This window comes from Salvelinus namaycush, chromosome 3, assembly GCF_016432855.1.
Source record: "Salvelinus namaycush isolate Seneca chromosome 3, SaNama_1.0, whole genome shotgun sequence".
Lineage (NCBI taxonomy): Eukaryota > Metazoa > Chordata > Actinopteri > Salmoniformes > Salmonidae > Salvelinus > Salvelinus namaycush.
Window position 1 is genome coordinate 4946519 of NC_052309.1, and position 17910 is coordinate 4964428.

The 17910-nt window shown below is 44.6% G+C and overlaps 1 protein-coding gene across 1 annotated transcript in view; it reads left to right on the forward strand.

Moving 5' to 3' along the window:
• LOC120044184 (probable G-protein coupled receptor 139) overlaps positions 1-11692 on the forward strand; it is a 28089-nt gene extending 16397 nt beyond the window's left edge. The window contains exon 2 of the mRNA XM_038988775.1: positions 10713-11692. Within this exon, the coding sequence (XP_038844703.1) occupies positions 10713-11692 (980 nt within the window). The remainder of the gene's footprint in view (positions 1-10712) is intronic.
• Positions 11693-17910: the final 6218 nt, after the last annotated feature.

Consider the following 17910-nt stretch of genomic DNA (forward strand, 5'->3'; position numbering starts at 1 on the left):
TGTATCAGAGTGTGTGTGTATCGTTCCCCCCCTCCTCCTCCCCCAACTATGTCATTGGCCTCGTCCCCTGTTATATTAAAGAAGCAGCAGAGTAGAGAGACGCACAAACACATGTGGCAACAGCCCCCATTCTCTCTCTCTCCCTTTCTCTCTCTCCCATTCTCTCTCCCCCATTCTCTCTCTCCCATTCTCCCCCCCCCCCCCCCCCCACACACAGGTCATTCTAATCCCAACTCAGTTGGAGACAGCCCAGGCTGCCCTCATCTCCAGCCTATTTCTCCCAACGTCATGGTTACACATCAGGGGAGATGCGACAGAGGGAAGAGAAAGGTGAAAAGGGAGAGAGACAGAGACATAGAGAGAGAGAGGCAATTGTTCTTAGATTTTTATTTGATTTTAATATTTTGAGAGAGTTTGAATTTGAGAATTTGAGAGAGAGAGAGAACCACAGAAAGAGACACCGTGGGAGAGAGAGAAAGAAAGAAAGGACAGGGGAAGCACTTTGTGGTTGTTGTCTGTTTTATTCCCAGTCTGTCATCATCCCTCCCTCCCCTGGTAGAGATGGTTCCCTCCTGGACCGAGCCGCATGTCGAGTAGAGCCACCCTGCTGCCCAACCCTGCTGCCCAACCCTGCTGCCCAACCCTGCTGCCCAACCCTGCCTGCCCAACCCTGCTGCCCAACCCTGCTGCCCAACCCTGCTGCCTAACCCTGCTGCCCAACCCTGCTGCCCAACCCTGCTGCCCAACCCTGCTGCCCAACCCTGCTGCCCAACCCCAGCTCCATATGCACAGGCTGCATCCCAAATGGCACAGGGCCCCGTTCTAAAGTAGTGCACTATACAGGGGATAGGGTGCCATTTGGGATGTACACAGAGACAGAGAGCAGCAGTCAATTGAAATGAATGGGCCGTCCAGTGGAGGCTGGCTGTGGCTAAATGGAAATGTCAAGCGCACATCCGATTCCCTTTGTCCGTCTGTTCAAGTCCCTGTCTCACTAGGGAGTGCCTGTCTTTTCACTGAATAATACCATGGCCATGGAAAAACACCCCATTTCAATTCCGCATATGGTCATCCCTCTTTAGAGGTAGATGGAGAAAGAGGGCTGGAGAGAGAGAGAGAGGGAGATAGATGAAGAAAGAGGGCTGGATAGAGAGAGAGAGGGAGATAGATGGAGAAAGAGGGCTGGATGGAGAGAGAGAGAGGGAGATAGATGAAGAAAGAGGGCTGGATAGAGAGAGGGAGAGGGAGAGGGAGATAGAGAGAGGGAGAGGGAGATAGATGAAGAAAGAGGGCTGGATAGAGAGAGAGAGGGGGAGATGGAGATAGATGAAGAAAGAGGGCTGGATAGAGAGAGAGAGGGAGAAGGAGATAGATGGAGAAAGAGGGCTGGATAGAGAAAGAGAGGGAGAAGGAGTTGGATGGAGAAAGAGGGCTGGATAGAGAAAGAGAGGGAAAAGGAGCTGGATGGAGAAAGAGGGCTGGATAGAGAGAGAGAGAGGGAGAAGGAGATAGATGGAGAGGGAGAGGTTAGAGGATTATTATGTGAGGAATCCATTGCGTGGGATTTGCTGGCATCTTCTAATGTCTCTCCCCAGGTGGCTCAAGGCTTAGCGACACACTTTGATACACATAAACACACAGAGACTCAGAGACACACAGGAGCAAGGAGAGGAACCACCTGGTTATGCTTTCAGGTACTACAGACAGACAGACAGACAGACAGACAGACAGACAGACAGACAGACAGACAGACAGACAGACAGACAGACAGACAGACAGACAGACAGACAGACAGACAGACAGACAGACAGACAGACAGACAGACAGACAGACAGACAGACAGACAGACAGACAGACAGACAGACAGACAGACAGACAGACAGACAGACAGACAGACAGACAGACAGACAGACAGACAGACAGAACACACACATACACAGAGAGTGTAGGATGAGATAGTAGAGCGAGAAGACAGACAGACAGACAGACAGACAGACAGACAGACAGACAGACAGACAGACAGACAGACAGACAGACAGACAGACAGACAGACAGACAGACAGACAGACAGACAGACAGACAGACAGTACACACACATACACAGAGAGTGTAGGATGAGATAGTAGAGCGAGAGACAGACAGACAGACAGACAGACAGACAGACAGACAGACAGACAGACAGACAGACAGACAGACAGACAGACAGACAGACAGACAGACAGACAGACAGACAGACAGACAGACAGACAGACAGTACACACACATACACAGAGAGTGTAGGATGAGATAGTAGAGCGAGAGACAGACAGACAGACAGACAGACAGACAGACAGACAGACAGACAGACAGACAGACAGACAGACAGACAGACAGACAGACAGACCACACACATACACAGAGAGTGTAGGATGAGATAGTAGAGCGAGAGACAGACAGACAGTACACACACATACACAGAGAGTGTAGGATGAGATAGTAGAGCGAGAGACAGACAGACAGTACACACACATACATACACAGAGAGTGTAGGATGAGATAGTAGAGCGAGAGACAGACAGACAGTACACACACATACACAGAGAGTGTAGGATGAGATAGTAGAGCGAGAGACAGACAGACAGTACACACACATACACAGAGAGTGTAGGATGAGATAGTAGAGCGAGAGACATTTAACTTTCCACTCTGGAACAACATACGTAGCATAATCAAGTGAAGTTCAACAACAAAAACAATTGAGTGGCTAGATGATTGTCCGGGAGGCTGACTGGTGAGTGATCAGCAGCACACAGGATGGGATCAGCTGGATTATCCCATTACACTTGGAGAGGAGAGAGAACCTGAAATGCTGCAAAGCAAACTGATCTCTCTCCTTCTATCTCTCTCCCCCCACCTCTCTCTCTCCCTCTGTCTCTCTCCTTCTATCTCTCTCTCCCCCTCTCTCTTTCTCCCAGTCTGTCTGGTAATAGACGTGGGATTGGATTAAAGATGGCAGCTCAGAGTCTGGTCCATCACATGTCACACCTCTCTGCTATCAGCTGATTACTAATGACAAAGCAGGCTCCAGATAATGACTAAAGATGTCCTTGTCAGATGCAGGCGGAGATGCCCAGGCACATGAGCATGCGGGCACACACACACACACATATGCATACACACACACACACACACACACACACACACACACACACACACACACACACACACACACACACACACACACACACACACATACACACAGTTGGTTTTGCCTTAGTAACAGCAGGCTAAATCATATTGACCCCTTTGTGTCCACGTTTCTCCTACTACTGGCAGAGAGTCCCAGGAAGAGGGGAGGGAGGGAGGGAATAATAGAAAACTGTGATTGTCCCAGCACGACAGAGGGAGGGAGGGATGCAGGGAGGGAGAGATGGAGGGAGGGAGAGAGGTAGAGAGAGAGGGAGGGGGCCGAAGTTATAGAAAACTGTGATTATCCCCCACATCTTGCTCATGAACAATTCACCATGGCCCAGCACGACCCTTAGGAAGGGTGGGAGGCAGGGAGTGAGACTGGGAGAAAATTATAGAAAACTGTGATTGTCCCTCCATGTCCCCTGAGTCATTCCCCATGCTCCATCAAGGACAGAAGGGAGGGACAGAAGGAGAGAGGAAATAAGGAATGTGAGGGAGGGAAGAAAGAGGCGAATGAGGAGGGAAGGAGAAGTGAAAAGGGAGAGAAAAGATGGAAGAAGAAGCAAGGAAATGTCACGCCTTGACCTTAGAGATCCTTTTGATTGTCTATTTGGTTAGGTCAGGGTGTGACTAGGGTGGGCAATCTATGTTTTCTATTTCTTTGTTGGCCTGGTATGGTTCCCAATCAGAGGCAGCTGTCTATCATTGTCTCTGATTGGGGATTATACTTAGGCAGCCTTTTTCCACCTGTAGAGTGTGGGATTTTGTTTTTGTACTGTTGCTTTCCAGCCCTACAGAACTGTGCGGTTCGTTTTGTATTTGTTTTTTTTTTTCGGTGTCATCAATAAAAGAAAGATGTACGCCTACGGCGCTGCACCTTGGTCCGATCCTTCCATCGACGAGCGTAACAGGAAAATAAAAGAAAGAGTGAAGGTGTGAGGAGAGGAGGAAGAATCAAGAGGGGGATGACAATACAGAGGGAGAGAGAGGGTGGTGTCCTTGGACTGTTTATCTGGGCCAGCCGGAGCCTCAACGACTCAGCAAGGCCGTGACGGTGCGCTGTCATTGTTCCCTGGTTTTGTTGTGGCACCGTATATTATTATTTAATCGGGCTAACTAACAGACCCGCAAGTGCCACCTTGCAACTCAGCAGGTGGAGGGTGGAGGAGGTGAAGGATATGGGGAGAAATGGATGGAGGGAGGGAGCGAAGGATGAGGTTGAAAGGGGGAAGGGAGGAGGGAGGGAGAGAGGAGAGGAGAGGAGAGGAGAGGAGAGGAGAGGAGAGGAGAGGAGAGGAGAGGAGAGGGAAAAATGGTCACAGGCAATATTTTACCACATATTGAGTGTCTTGGTCTTGTCTTGGTGTCGGATACATTTGTACTCATCATTTCTTCCAGAGACCAGCTGAGACCAGCGGAGTAAAAAACTCCTAATTATCAGCTTCCATTCAGTCAGTGCATAAAACCACTTCAGGCCAAATATATACACTCCTTCCTTGAAACATGAATATCTTTTATTAACTATAATCTATATCTATAATAGACATGTTTGCGTAGTGGTGAACCTATAGGCCTTCAGTGTGTGACAGGTTTGTGATTCTGACAGGACAGCAACTGTAATACCAGAGCTCTCATGTAGGAGAGTGCACTTTTTGTAAAACACAAAGGGCCAGTGGTGTACTGGAGGGTAAATGCAGGTATAAGCATATACTCACTTCTTAATCCCTACTGATACAACGTATCAATTATGTAGTACAATAGAGAAATCCTGCACAAAGTAGCCTACACAATCGCAAAGGACGTGAAATATATTCACAGGCGTGCTGCACACATAGCCTAGTTTATGTGGAATATATTCACAGGCGTGCTGCACACACAGCCTAGTTTATGTGGAATATATTCACAGGCGTGCTGCACACACAGCCTAGTTTATGTGGAATATATTCACAGGCGTGCTGCACACACAGCCTAGTTTATGTGGAATATATTCACAGGCGTGCTGCACACACAGCCTAGTTTATGTGGAATATATTCACAGGCGTGCTGCACACACAGCCTAGTTTATGTGGAATATATTCACAGGCGTGCTGCACACACAGCCTAGTTTATGTGGAATATAATTTGCAGGCAGCAAGAGCGTGCATCTCTCAACTGGTTTTGGCATGGAGCAGCTCACAGAAGAATGACATCGGTAGCTGGTAGGGTAGGACAGACGTTTCAACATATGATATCTACCAGTATATGCTAACTAAGGCAACAATGGGTATGCAAACCAGGTATTGAAAAATGTTTGGTTGGCAGGCTATTTGTGATGCACAATTTTCATCATGTGCTGTTTGCATCAGGGGCGTAGACATGGACCGGCCTGGGTGGACAGAGGCCCACCCGCTAGGGAGCCAGGCCCTGACAGGCCCACCCAATCAGATTGATGGAGTTTAAACATTGTTGTGTATTTAGACCATCACATTTTTTTTCATTTTTCTGTTAAAAAAAGTGTGATTTTGAGAGTGACAATTTGAAAAATCTTCAGGAAAACTCATTAAATGTAAAAAAATAGGAAAACATAGGATTTTTAGGACCACTGCATAGGGCCGATGGAAAGACAGCAGTCATACACAGCATGATGTTAAATGACCACTTCACCACTGCATAGGGCCGATGGAAAGACAGCAGTCACACACAACATGATGTTAAATGACCCCTTCACCACTGCATAGGGCCGATGGAAAGACAGCAGTCATACACAGCATGATGTTAAATGACCACTTCACCACTGCATAGGGCCGATGGAAAGACAGCAGTCACACACAACATGATGTTAAATGACCACTTCACCACTGCATAGGGCCGATGGAAAGACAGCAGTCACACACAACATGATGTTAAATGACCACTTCACCACTGCATAGGGCCGATGGAAAGACAGCAGTCATACACAGCATGATGTTAAATGACCACTTCACCACTGCATAGGGCCGATAGAAAGACAGCAGTCATACACAGCATGATGTTAAATGACCACTTCACCACTGCATAGGGCCGATGGAAAGACAGCAGTCATACACAGCATGATGTTAAATGACCACTTCACCACTGCATAGGGCCGATGGAAAGACAGCAGTCACACACAGCATGATGTTAAATGACCACTTCACCACTGCATAGGGCTGATGGAAAGACAGCAGTCATACACAACATGATGTTAAATGACCACTTCACCACTGCATAGGGCCGATGGAAAGACAGCAGTCATACACAGCATGATGTTAAATGACCACTTCACCACTGCATAGGGCCGATGGAAAGACAGCAGTCACACACAACATGATGTTAAATGACCCCTTCACCACTGCATAGGGCCGATGGAAAGACAGCAGTCATACACAGCATGATGTTAAATGACCACTTCACCACTGCATAGGGCCGATGGAAAGACAGCAGTCACACACAACATGATGTTAAATGACCACTTCACCACTGCATAGGGCCGATGGAAAGACAGCAGTCACACACAACATGATGTTAAATGACCACTTCACCACTGCATAGGGCCGATGGAAAGACAGCAGTCATACACAGCATGATGTTAAATGACCACTTCACCACTGCATAGGGCCGATAGAAAGACAGCAGTCATACACAGCATGATGTTAAATGACCACTTCACCACTGCATAGGGCCGATGGAAAGACAGCAGTCATACACAGCATGATGTTAAATGACCACTTCACCACTGCATAGGGCCGATGGAAAGACAGCAGTCACACACAACATGATGTTAAATGACCACTTCACCACTGCATAGGGCCGATGGAAAGACAGCAGTCATACACAGCATGATGTTAAATGACCACTTCACCACTGCATAGGGCCGATGGAAAGACAGCAGTCATACACAGCATGATGTTAAATGACCACTTCACCACTGCATAGGGCCGATGGAAAGACAGCAGTCATACACAGCATGATGTTAAATGACCACTTCACCACTGCATAGGGCCGATGGAAAGACAGCAGTCACACACAACATGATGTTAAATGACCACTTCACCACTGCATAGGGCCGATGGAAAGACAGCAGTCACACACAGCATGATGTTAAATGACCACTTCACCACTGCATAGGGCCGATGGAAAGACAGCAGTCATACACAGCATGATGTTAAATGACCACTTCACCACTGCATAGGGCCGATGGAAAGACAGCAGTCATACACAGCATGATGTTAAATGACCACTTCACCACTGCATAGGGCCGATGGAAAGACAGCAGTCATACACAGCATGATGTTAAATGACCACTTCACCACTGCATAGGGCCGATGGAAAGACAGCAGTCACACACAACATGATGTTAAATGACCACTTCACCACTGCATAGGGCCGATGGAAAGACAGCAGTCACACACAGCATGATGTTAAATGACCACTTCACCACTGCATAGGGCTGATGGAAAGACAGCAGTCATACACAGCATGATGTTAAATGACCACTTCACCACTGCATAGGGCTGATGGAAAGACAGCAGTCACACACAACATGATGTTAAATGACCACTTCACCATTGCATAGGGCCGATGGAAAGACAGCAGTCACACACAACATGATGTTAAATGACCACTTCACCACTGCATAGGGCCGATGGAAAGACAGCAGTCATACACAACATGATGTTAAATGACCACTTCACCACTGCATAGGGCTGATGAAAAGACAGCAGTCACACACAACATGATGTTAAATCACCACTACACCACTGCATAGGGCTGATGAAAAGACAGCAGTCACACACAACATGATGTTAAATGACCACTTCACCATTGCATAGGGCCGATGGAAAGACAGCAGTCACACACAACATGATGTTAAATGACCCCTTCACCACTGCATAGGGCCGATGGAAAGACAGCAGTCACACACAGCATGATGTTAAATGACCACTTCACCACTGCATAGGGCTGATGGAAAGACAGCAGTCACACACAACATGATGTTAAATCACCACTACACCACTGCATAGGGCTGATGAAAAGACAGCAGTCATACACAGCATGATGTTAAATCACCACTACACCACTGCATAGGGCCGATGGAAAGACAGCTGTCATACACAGCATGATGTTAAATCACCACTACACCACTGCATAGGGCCGATGGAAAGACAGCAGTCACACACAACATGATGTTAAATGACCACTACACCACTGCATAGGGCTGATGGAAAGACAGCAGTCACACACAGCATGATGTTAAAGGATAAGCAGTCCATAAACGAGGACATAATAAGCCAGTAGGTCCCAATCATAACAATACAAAAACACAACCATTAACAATTTCCCAATCGAAATGTACAACTTTTAATTCCCATTCAAAAAACACTTCACGTTTAGCACACAAAGTAACCAGTGACCTAAAGTTTAACGTGGAACTGGCAACGTTTAACAACTCTGCAGATATGAAACAAACAGACAATCATAATATCAGTCAAAAATATACAATTCCTGGTTTATGCTGCAAAACCAACTTTAGAAGACGTTTTAAAAATAGGTTCTATTTGACTCAACGTTCCATGACGTACACTAAGGCATTGTTGGCAGAATAGATGGATGCAGTTCAGTATATGAATAATATAATTCACCAATACATTTCTTGGTAGTCCAAAAAAGTATTGCTATCAGGTTGTAAATCACAGCTGGCCTGGTACATTGTTTGCTGCCTCCACATGCACTGTTTCCGTTTCAATGACTCAATATTCTGGACAAAAACGGACGAATGTAATTAAGGCTGGGAATGTCAATACAATCAAACTAGCTAAGGCAATGATCCCAATTCAGTCATAACGTGGCTAATGGGCTAGCTTATATATTTATGTAGCAAGCTAAAAACACAGAGCCTAATGTTAGCTAGATAACTAGCTAGCTAGCTAGCTGCTAGGTGGATGTCATTTCATGCCATTGGAAGAGTGGGTGTGACTGACTTTTTCCCCTCATAATTTTGTTTTTTGGTGGCTATACACAGTTAGAGATGCAGGTTTCATTTGGTTATCTAGCAAGAACTTGAACGACTGTTATACAGTTAGCATATCTTTTGTGTCGCAAATTCACGCTACCTATATTCTCCGATTTCAGAGCACTTACGTCCGAGTGCAAAACAACTAATGAATTTGAAAAATCCGAAACACCTGCTGAATATGACCAGTGTCAGTAAATATAGGGGAAAAAAGTCATAGTTATTCAAGAACTAGACTACATAACACTCTAGATAACATGTAAACAGCCTAACCAGCTCTGCTACAGCGAGAAAAATGGTCAGAGTGAGGTGTTCTCTCATTTGTGTCTCGGAGGAGCTAGCTCGCAAGCTAGCCAATTTTAGCCAGTTAGCTTGAGTGCTTGGTTGGGACAAGCATGCATTGGCAGGCAATCTGCAGAAGTACTAGGAGGCTACAACTCCCCATCATTTATCAGTGCTGACGGCCAACTAGCTGAAAAAGTTTGAAAGGGTTTATCTAATGTTCCTTCGTTATAATACTAATTTTGAACTCTTATTATGGTGATGATTTGTCAAAATTACAACATAGTCTTGAATTGGACATTTTTCTGTTCTCGGTCTTGACTCGTCGCGGAACCCTTGTCCCCCTCCAGATCTCAGTCTTGACTCGGTCTCGCCCTCCTCCGTTCTTTGGTCTTGACTCAGATTCGATTTGCTCCGATCTTGGTCTTGAATCAGTCTCGCTTTAAGTGGTCTCGAACACAACACTTGTTAGGGTTATGTAAAGGGTTGTTATTTGGTCCTCTTTATGCCAATAAATGGAAGACAAATTAAACTTTGTGTAGACGTGTGTGTGTGTGTGTGTGTGTGTGTGTGTGTGTGTGTGTGTGTGTGTGTGTGTGTGTGTGTGTGTGTGTGTGTGTGTGTGTGTGTGTGTGTGTGTGTGTGTGTGTGTGTGTGTGTGTGTGTGTGTGTGTGTGTGTGTGTGTGTGTGTGTGTGCATGTACATGTACATGTGTGGGAGTGCTCTATATAGGTAGAGTGTGTGCTGTTTCTGATTGGCTGAATGAGTGTTGTTCCTTGTCAATGACCTCCCCAGTAAAACTAACTCTCTTCCTCTCTTTCATTTTCCTCTGGCATAACCCGTTTTCATTCCACTTTCAATTTCAACCTCTCATCATCATTTTTTCTTCACTTCCATGCTTTTACTCTCATGTAATTTCCCCATCACTTTCCTCTCCTTTCTATCTCTGTCTCCATTCATCTCCCCATATATCTGACCCTTGGCTCATACTCTCCCCCCTCACATCCGTTCCTTTCTTTCGTTGCAACAACTTGTTTCCACTCTGCTTTCTATCTCTCCCTCTCGTCTTCCTTTCTCAACTCTCACCTATTCAATTTCTCGGCCACTCTCCTCCTCTCCTCTTCTCTCCTTTCATTCCCTCCATAAACCACCCATCTGTGCCTCCCCATCCTATCCCTTCCCCCCCTTCATCTCCCAAACCTATTCCCTTGTGTCACCCTCATAACCTTCCCCCTCCCCCTCATCCAGCCAACATACTCACTGTCATCATCCTCTCCCAGCTGGTGTTACGGCGTCAGAAGTCCTCCTATAACTACCTTCTGGCGCTCGCCGCCGCTGACATCCTGGTCCTCCTACTCATCGTCTTCGTCGACTTCATATTGGAGGACTTCATTTTGGGCGCGCCCCTTCCCCCCTCCCTCAACAAGGCAGTCCAGGTCCTGGAGTTCTCCTCCATCCACACCTCCATCTGGATCACGGTCCCCTTGACCGTTGACCGTTATATTGCAGTCTGTCACCCGTTGAAGTATCATAGCGTTTCCTACCCGGCCCGCACACGGCGGGTCATCATGGGCGTCTATATGGGGTGTTTGGTGTCTGCGGCGCCTTACTACTGGTGGCCTGAGCTGTGGCATGGTTTACCTGGAGGTGGTACAGGAAGTGGAGGAAGGGGGAGTAGTAGTAGTGCTGCGCAGCATGTGCTAGTCTGGGTGCACTGCGCGACTGTCTATCTCCTCCCCTGCTCCGTCTTCTTCTCCCTCAATGCAATGATCGTCAGGAAGCTCCAGCGCCGTCGCAGCTGCTTCCGCCTGCGCGGCTACTCCACGGGCAAGACCACCGCCATCCTGCTCGCCATCACTTCCGTGTTTGCCGTCCTCTGGGCACCACGCACCGTCGTGATCCTTTACCACCTGTACACGGCGCCGCCGGCTTCCCCGGGTCCCGCCCGCCTTCTGCACCTCCTAACCGATGTGGCGAACATGCTGGCTCTCCTCAACACCGGGGTCAACTTCTTTCTCTACTGTTTCATCAGCAAGCGTTTCCGGACCATGGCGGCCACGGTTCTCCGGACGTTGTTCCGATGCCGTAAGCAGCCGCCGCCGTTCTACGCTGGACACAACTTCTCTATCACCAGTAGCCCCTGGATCTCCCCTGCCAACTCCCACTGCATCAAGATGCTGGTATACCAGTACGATAAGAATGGCAAGCCCATCTGCATCTCCTCGTGAGGGGGGAAGTGTGGAGGGTTTCCCTGACGACCGACCTTGATGATGACCCGATTCTGGGACTCTTTGAGCTTTTCATGTCAACAGACATCTAGAGTGGAGGGCTGGAAAGGTGGAGGAGAGGAGAGTTAGAGGAGAGGTGATGAGAGGTGGAGGAGAGATGGAGGAGAGGTGGTGGAGAGGAGAGGTGGAGGAGAGAAGAGTTAGAGGAGCGTCTGAGAAGAGGAGACAGAAAGGTATGTGGTTGGTGTATGGATACGCAACAATCTATCTATCTGAAGTGAGAGAAAGAATGTTTGAGAACAAGAAGAAGAAAAGTTGAGAAATCAAGTAGGAATGTTGCTGAGCACAAACAGCAGAACAGAACTCATAACCCAGCAACAGAGTGTTGAGAACCATCTCTCCACTCGTTCATGCGGAAAAGCAATCTAACAGACTGATCATTCAGCCTGGATAACTGCCTGTCTTTTTGGCTGTATTACTGCTCCGACAGTGTCTGACGATGAGCTTTGCCTGTGATCAGGGACTGATAAACGAGCATCATGGCGGCTGCTTATTACTGGGTTTAATAGCCAGCCATTTGTAAATGGGAATGGAGAGTGACAACTGAGGAATTCCTCTGTGACATATCAACCTCGCTTTGACATTGGGACGTTTTTGGTACTGTCTCTGTTATACTGCTGTCGACGGATGGGGAGGAGGTGGTGATGGGGGAGGGACGGTGGGAGGATGAGGGGATGAGGGAGGCTCTGAATCTGAACAGATGGCCATCATCCAAGGGGAGCCCTCTCTAGTCAGCGAGAGAAACCACTCACCTTTGAAGAGGTATCCGTGGCATTGATGCTCAAGTCTTAGACGTCCTTGTCCTTAGTGGTGGCCTTAGATGATGTGATTCTCAGTCACTACCATGTCCCCTGACGTGTTTTGAAACCCTGCTGACATTTCCTGTTAATATATAGTGGGTCTCAGAGGTGCATTAGACATTACAAGAGACTTTTTATTAAAAAACGGATCTGTGGATGTTAAGATGTTCTCAGTGAGTGAATTCATCAAAGATGGAAGGGATCGGGAAAGATAACCATCCAATCAGGAGCAGTCTCACAGGTGTTAAGGATAAGTAGGAGCTGCCTGTTGTTGTCATGGTGAAGGATTATGGTAGACTTGACTGTTAGATCAGTGTTCTTTAATACCGATCTTGAAGACACACACGTGCAGGTTTTTGTTCTAGCCCAGTACTAACACACTTGATTCAGCGAATCAACTGATCATCAAGCAATTTGAGAGGTTGAACCAAGATGTGCTAGGTGTGTTAATGCTGGGTTAACACAAAAACCTGCACACTTTGTGTGTCTTCAGGACCAGGATTGAAAGAGATTGTTGTAGATGCACAAAAATAAAGCAAAAAAATGACAATACTTTGTTGTAGAGGTTCCATAGGATCAGTAATCTTGTCACCATGGATTCCACCATTTTAAAAGGAGGACATTTCTACCATTTAAAGAGTCTTCAAATAAGTATTGGTTGTCTTTGATGATTGTCTTAGTCACATTAGAATGAATGTATTTGTGCAGCTCCTCAGACCCTTAACTTTATATCACTGACTAGATAGTGTGTGTGTGTGTGTGTGTGTGTGTGTGTGTGTGTGTGTGTGTGTGTGTGTGTGTGTGTGTGTCTGTCTGTCTGTCTGTCTGTCTGTCTGTCTGTCTGTCTGTCTGTCTGTCTGTCTGTCTGTCTGTCTGTCTGTCTGTCTGTCTGTCTGTCTGTCTGTCTGTCTGTCTGTCTGTCTGTCTGTCTGTCTGTCTGTCTGTCTGTATGTGAGAGAGCAAGAGAGGGAGAGAGAGACAGGCAGAGAGAAAGAGAGAGATAGAGAGAGTAAACAAGAGTTAATGAATCAATAACGCCAGAGGAGGTGTGGTATATGGACAATATTGGGTTGTTCTTATGCACGAGGCAGAACGGAGTGCCTGGACACAGCCCATAGCCCCTTAGCCATGGTATATTGGCCATATACCACATACCCCTGAGGTGCCTTATTGGTATTATAACCAGGTTAACCTCTAATTCCTCCCAAACCTGGATCCGGGAGCACCCCCATCAGTAAAAAAGCTGACTAGCATAGCCTAGCATAGCGTCACAAGTAAATACTAGCATCTAAATATCATTAAATCACAAGTCCAAGACACCAGATGAAAGATACACATCTTGTGAATCCAGCCATCATTTCTGATTTTTAAAATGTTTTACAGGGAGGACACAATATGTAAATCTATTAGCTAACCACGTTAGCAAAAGACACCACTTTTTTTACTCCACCAGTTTTTTACTCCATCAGTAGCTATCACAAATTCGACCAAATAAAGATATGAATAGCCACTAACCAAGAAACAACTTCATCAGATGACAGTCTGATAACATATTTATTGTATAGCATATGTTTTGTTAGAAAAATGTGCATATTTCAGGTATAAATCATAGTTTACCATTGCAGCCACCATCACAACTCTCACCAAAGCGACTAGAATAACTACAGAGAGCAACGTGTATTACCTAATTACTCATCATAAAACATTTCTTAAAAATACACAGCGTACAGCAAATGAAAGACACAGATCTTGTGAATCCAGACAATATTTCAGATTTTCTAAGTGTTTTACAGCGAAAACACAATATAGCGTTATATTAGCTTACCACAATAGCAAACATCACAACAGCATTGATTCAAGCTAAAAATAGCGATAACGTATAAACCACCAAAATATATTAATTTTTTCACTAACCTCAGAATTCTTCAGATGACAGTCCTATAACATCATATTACACAATGCATATAGAGTTTGTTCGAAAATGTGCATATTTAGCGGCACAAATCGTGGTTATACAATGTGATTAGTGGCCAAAACTTCAAGCAATCTGTCCGGCGCCATCTTGGAGAGGCACCTAATCTAATCGAAAACTATTCATAAACTTGACTAAAAAATACAGATTGGACAGCAAATGAAAGATAAATTAGTTCTTAATGCAATCGCTGTGTTAGATTTTTAAAATTAACGTTACTGCGCAATACAGCGTGCGCTAAAGCAAGACCGCACCATAATTCATGGCGGAATTATTATTTGACATTTGTCAACATAAGTACGAATTAACAGCATAAAGACTGCTTACTATTAGCTGAGCTTCCATCAGAATCTTGGGCAAGGTGTCCTTTCTCCAGAACAATCGTCTTTTGGTTGAAAGATGTCCTCTTGTCCTGTCGAAATAGCCGCTAACGTTAGCCACCCACTGGAGAGGTGTCCAACTCGTGAAAGCGCATCACAAAGAAATCCAGGAAAATCGCAATAAACTGATATAAACTGCTATAAATCGGTTTAAATTAACTACCTTATGATGTCTTTAACACCTATAACGAATAAAAACATGACCGGAGATATAGAACTGCTAAAACGAAAGCGTTTGCAGGACGCCATTGTGATGTCCTCTTGCGCCAGATGTCCCGTTGAAAAGAATGGTACTTCCGTTCCATGATCATTTATAGTGGCCCAGATTGCGCAATCCACTCCATTCAAATTCTCCCCGCTTACTGACATCTAGAGGAAGACGTATGCAGTGCATGTAGCCCGATGGCTTACATGGGGACTTATAAACTGACCTCAGAACAGGGACCTCAATTTCTGAAATCTCACTCCCTGACAGGAAATGTGCTGCAGAATGAGTTCTGTTTCACTCAGAGAAATAATTCAAACGGTTTTAGAAACTAGAGAGTGTTTTCTATCCAATAGTAATAATAATATGCATATTGTACGAGCAAGAATTGAGTACGAGGCAGTTTAATTTGGGAACGAATTTATTACAAAGTGCAAATAGCACCCCCTATTGCCAAGAGGCTAACCTGTTAACCTGTCAACATCACTCTTATCACAGGCTTTAGCAATTATCTTTCCAATTACACACACACACACTCATTCGTTAAAAATAACTACTTCCCAGTAAGGAACCTTCGGAGCATGGAAGGGAGGTATGTTAGAGCTATATAATGAAGATAGTATACCTCAGCTGAGACACTGTCAACAGTCATTAATGACCCAGCATGTTCTCTGCCTTGACTTGAACCCTGTCCAATCAATGTTTATTGGTCAGATGAATGTTGTTTTTTGGTGGTTTCCATTGGTCATGTTAATGCAATTTTTTGTTGTTGTCCATTGGTCATGATTAGCAATATGCATCAATACCACAACAGACACTTCAGTACCACTTTATTGACCAGTTGCAGTGTCATAACATCGTCATATTGTCATAAACATGACATAACAAATTATATAAGATATCCTGACAGTTTATGTCACTGAATGTCGAGTGACAATCAGCAATAAAATGTCAAACAGGACTTCATAACTATCCCAGAAGATGCAATGGGATTGTATCTAAGCAATTATGGATTTTCTTTATTGAAAGCATCCCAACATTGCTAGTGTGACATTAATTTATAACCCTCGTCAAAGGTTCCCACCAACATTAATTAGACTGATTACAGTCATTTCATTTGTGAAATAGTAAACTACTACTGAAAACACCAGGGGGGTGCAGTCCTTGCCTGAGCTGTGGTTGGAAAACAGATTCAATGAATACGACCCAGGTGTCCTCTCCATTTACCACGTGGGGGACTCTGAAGCAGGTGGGAGGGAGTGGTAGTTGCTATGGTGATGACTAGGGAACACCCACTGTTGGTGACATCAATAACTCATAACCGGATAATCATAATAGGAAACTCTTATCTCTGGAGGCTTCACGCTTTTCTCAAACAGATACTGTAAACCTGTATATAAAAAAGGGCAAGAACAAATAGATCATATAAGAATATAATATTTTATTTTCCTCCACTCTTTCATTTTCTCTCTCAGAGTATGTCGGTATGTTTGTGTGTGTGTGTGTGTGCGTTTGTGTGTGTGTGTGTATGTGTGCATGCGTGCATAAGTCTTTGTGTGCTTCCACGTGAGCGCGCATCTGTCTGAGTGCAAAAGCTTTCAAAAGTGCGTAAAATATCAAGTCAGTTAAGAGAAAAAATGTGTACAGTAAATGAAGCAAAATATCTCTGTACTCTAAATTATTAAACAGCTTATTTATGCTCCTTGGTGTAGATGACCAGTCAATACACAGAACATTATTATTATACATTAGCATATCTGAGATTGTATTTCATTCTGCTTACAGTATGGCAGTCTACTGATAGCTTTTCCATTGTGTGTTTTCTACATGTCAGGCTCTTTTTAAATCATAAAAAGACGTGAATTGATTGAATGTAATGCATTGATTGTTTTGGCTTGCATAATTAAGGTACAATATGCGGAAATCGCTCTGCCATTTCCTGGTTGCAAAAATTCTAATAGTTCGCCTAATGTCAGTTTATGTGACAAAACAAGCAGTCATTGTGTAGAGAATCATTGTACCATCTAAACTGCTGTGAAATATATATTCCATAACCACAAAATATTGTATTTTTAGTTGTTTGAAGCTGGTGTCCAAAACCGAAAGTAAAACAAGCAAAAACGAAACATAAGAATGGGAAGCATAGAAATAGTGCATATAAAACAGATCTACAGCTTCTCAGACTCGCTTTCAATGAGAATGACAGATCTATAACTCAGATTTCTATGTAAATTTGGTCAGGTCACCCAAAAAGTTACATATTGCAGCTTTATCTAATGAATTTAAATGAATATAATGTATGTACAGTATGTATTTGGTTATTCCCTGTGAGAAGGCATGTTGAGAAGGATTATTCCCCTCTGATATTTTATAACTGAGAATAAGATAAAGATACCCTCTAATAATCAAAGATGTCTGCCTGGTCTTGTTTGTCTCTGTCAATTGTTTTTAACACATTCACACATGAAATAACATAACACAGTTGAAGTTGTATTAATATTCCTAATATTTTGTGACACATATGGCATGATTTGACGTGTAAACTAAAATCCTGATCCTTATTCTTTATTTTATAATGTTCCTAATGATGTATAGAATACGTGTACCAAGTTTCATGGTTGTATCAGAAAGTGCACAAATTCAGTATTTTCTTGGCACTTATCTGCGTATTGTGCAAATCAAAAGGTTTTCAAAGTGTTGTAACACCCAATGAATATCATAATATCACAAAGTACATACCAAAATCCTCAAAGAGTTGTCATATCCTAAATGAATCTGACTGTTCATGGTTTGACCATCAA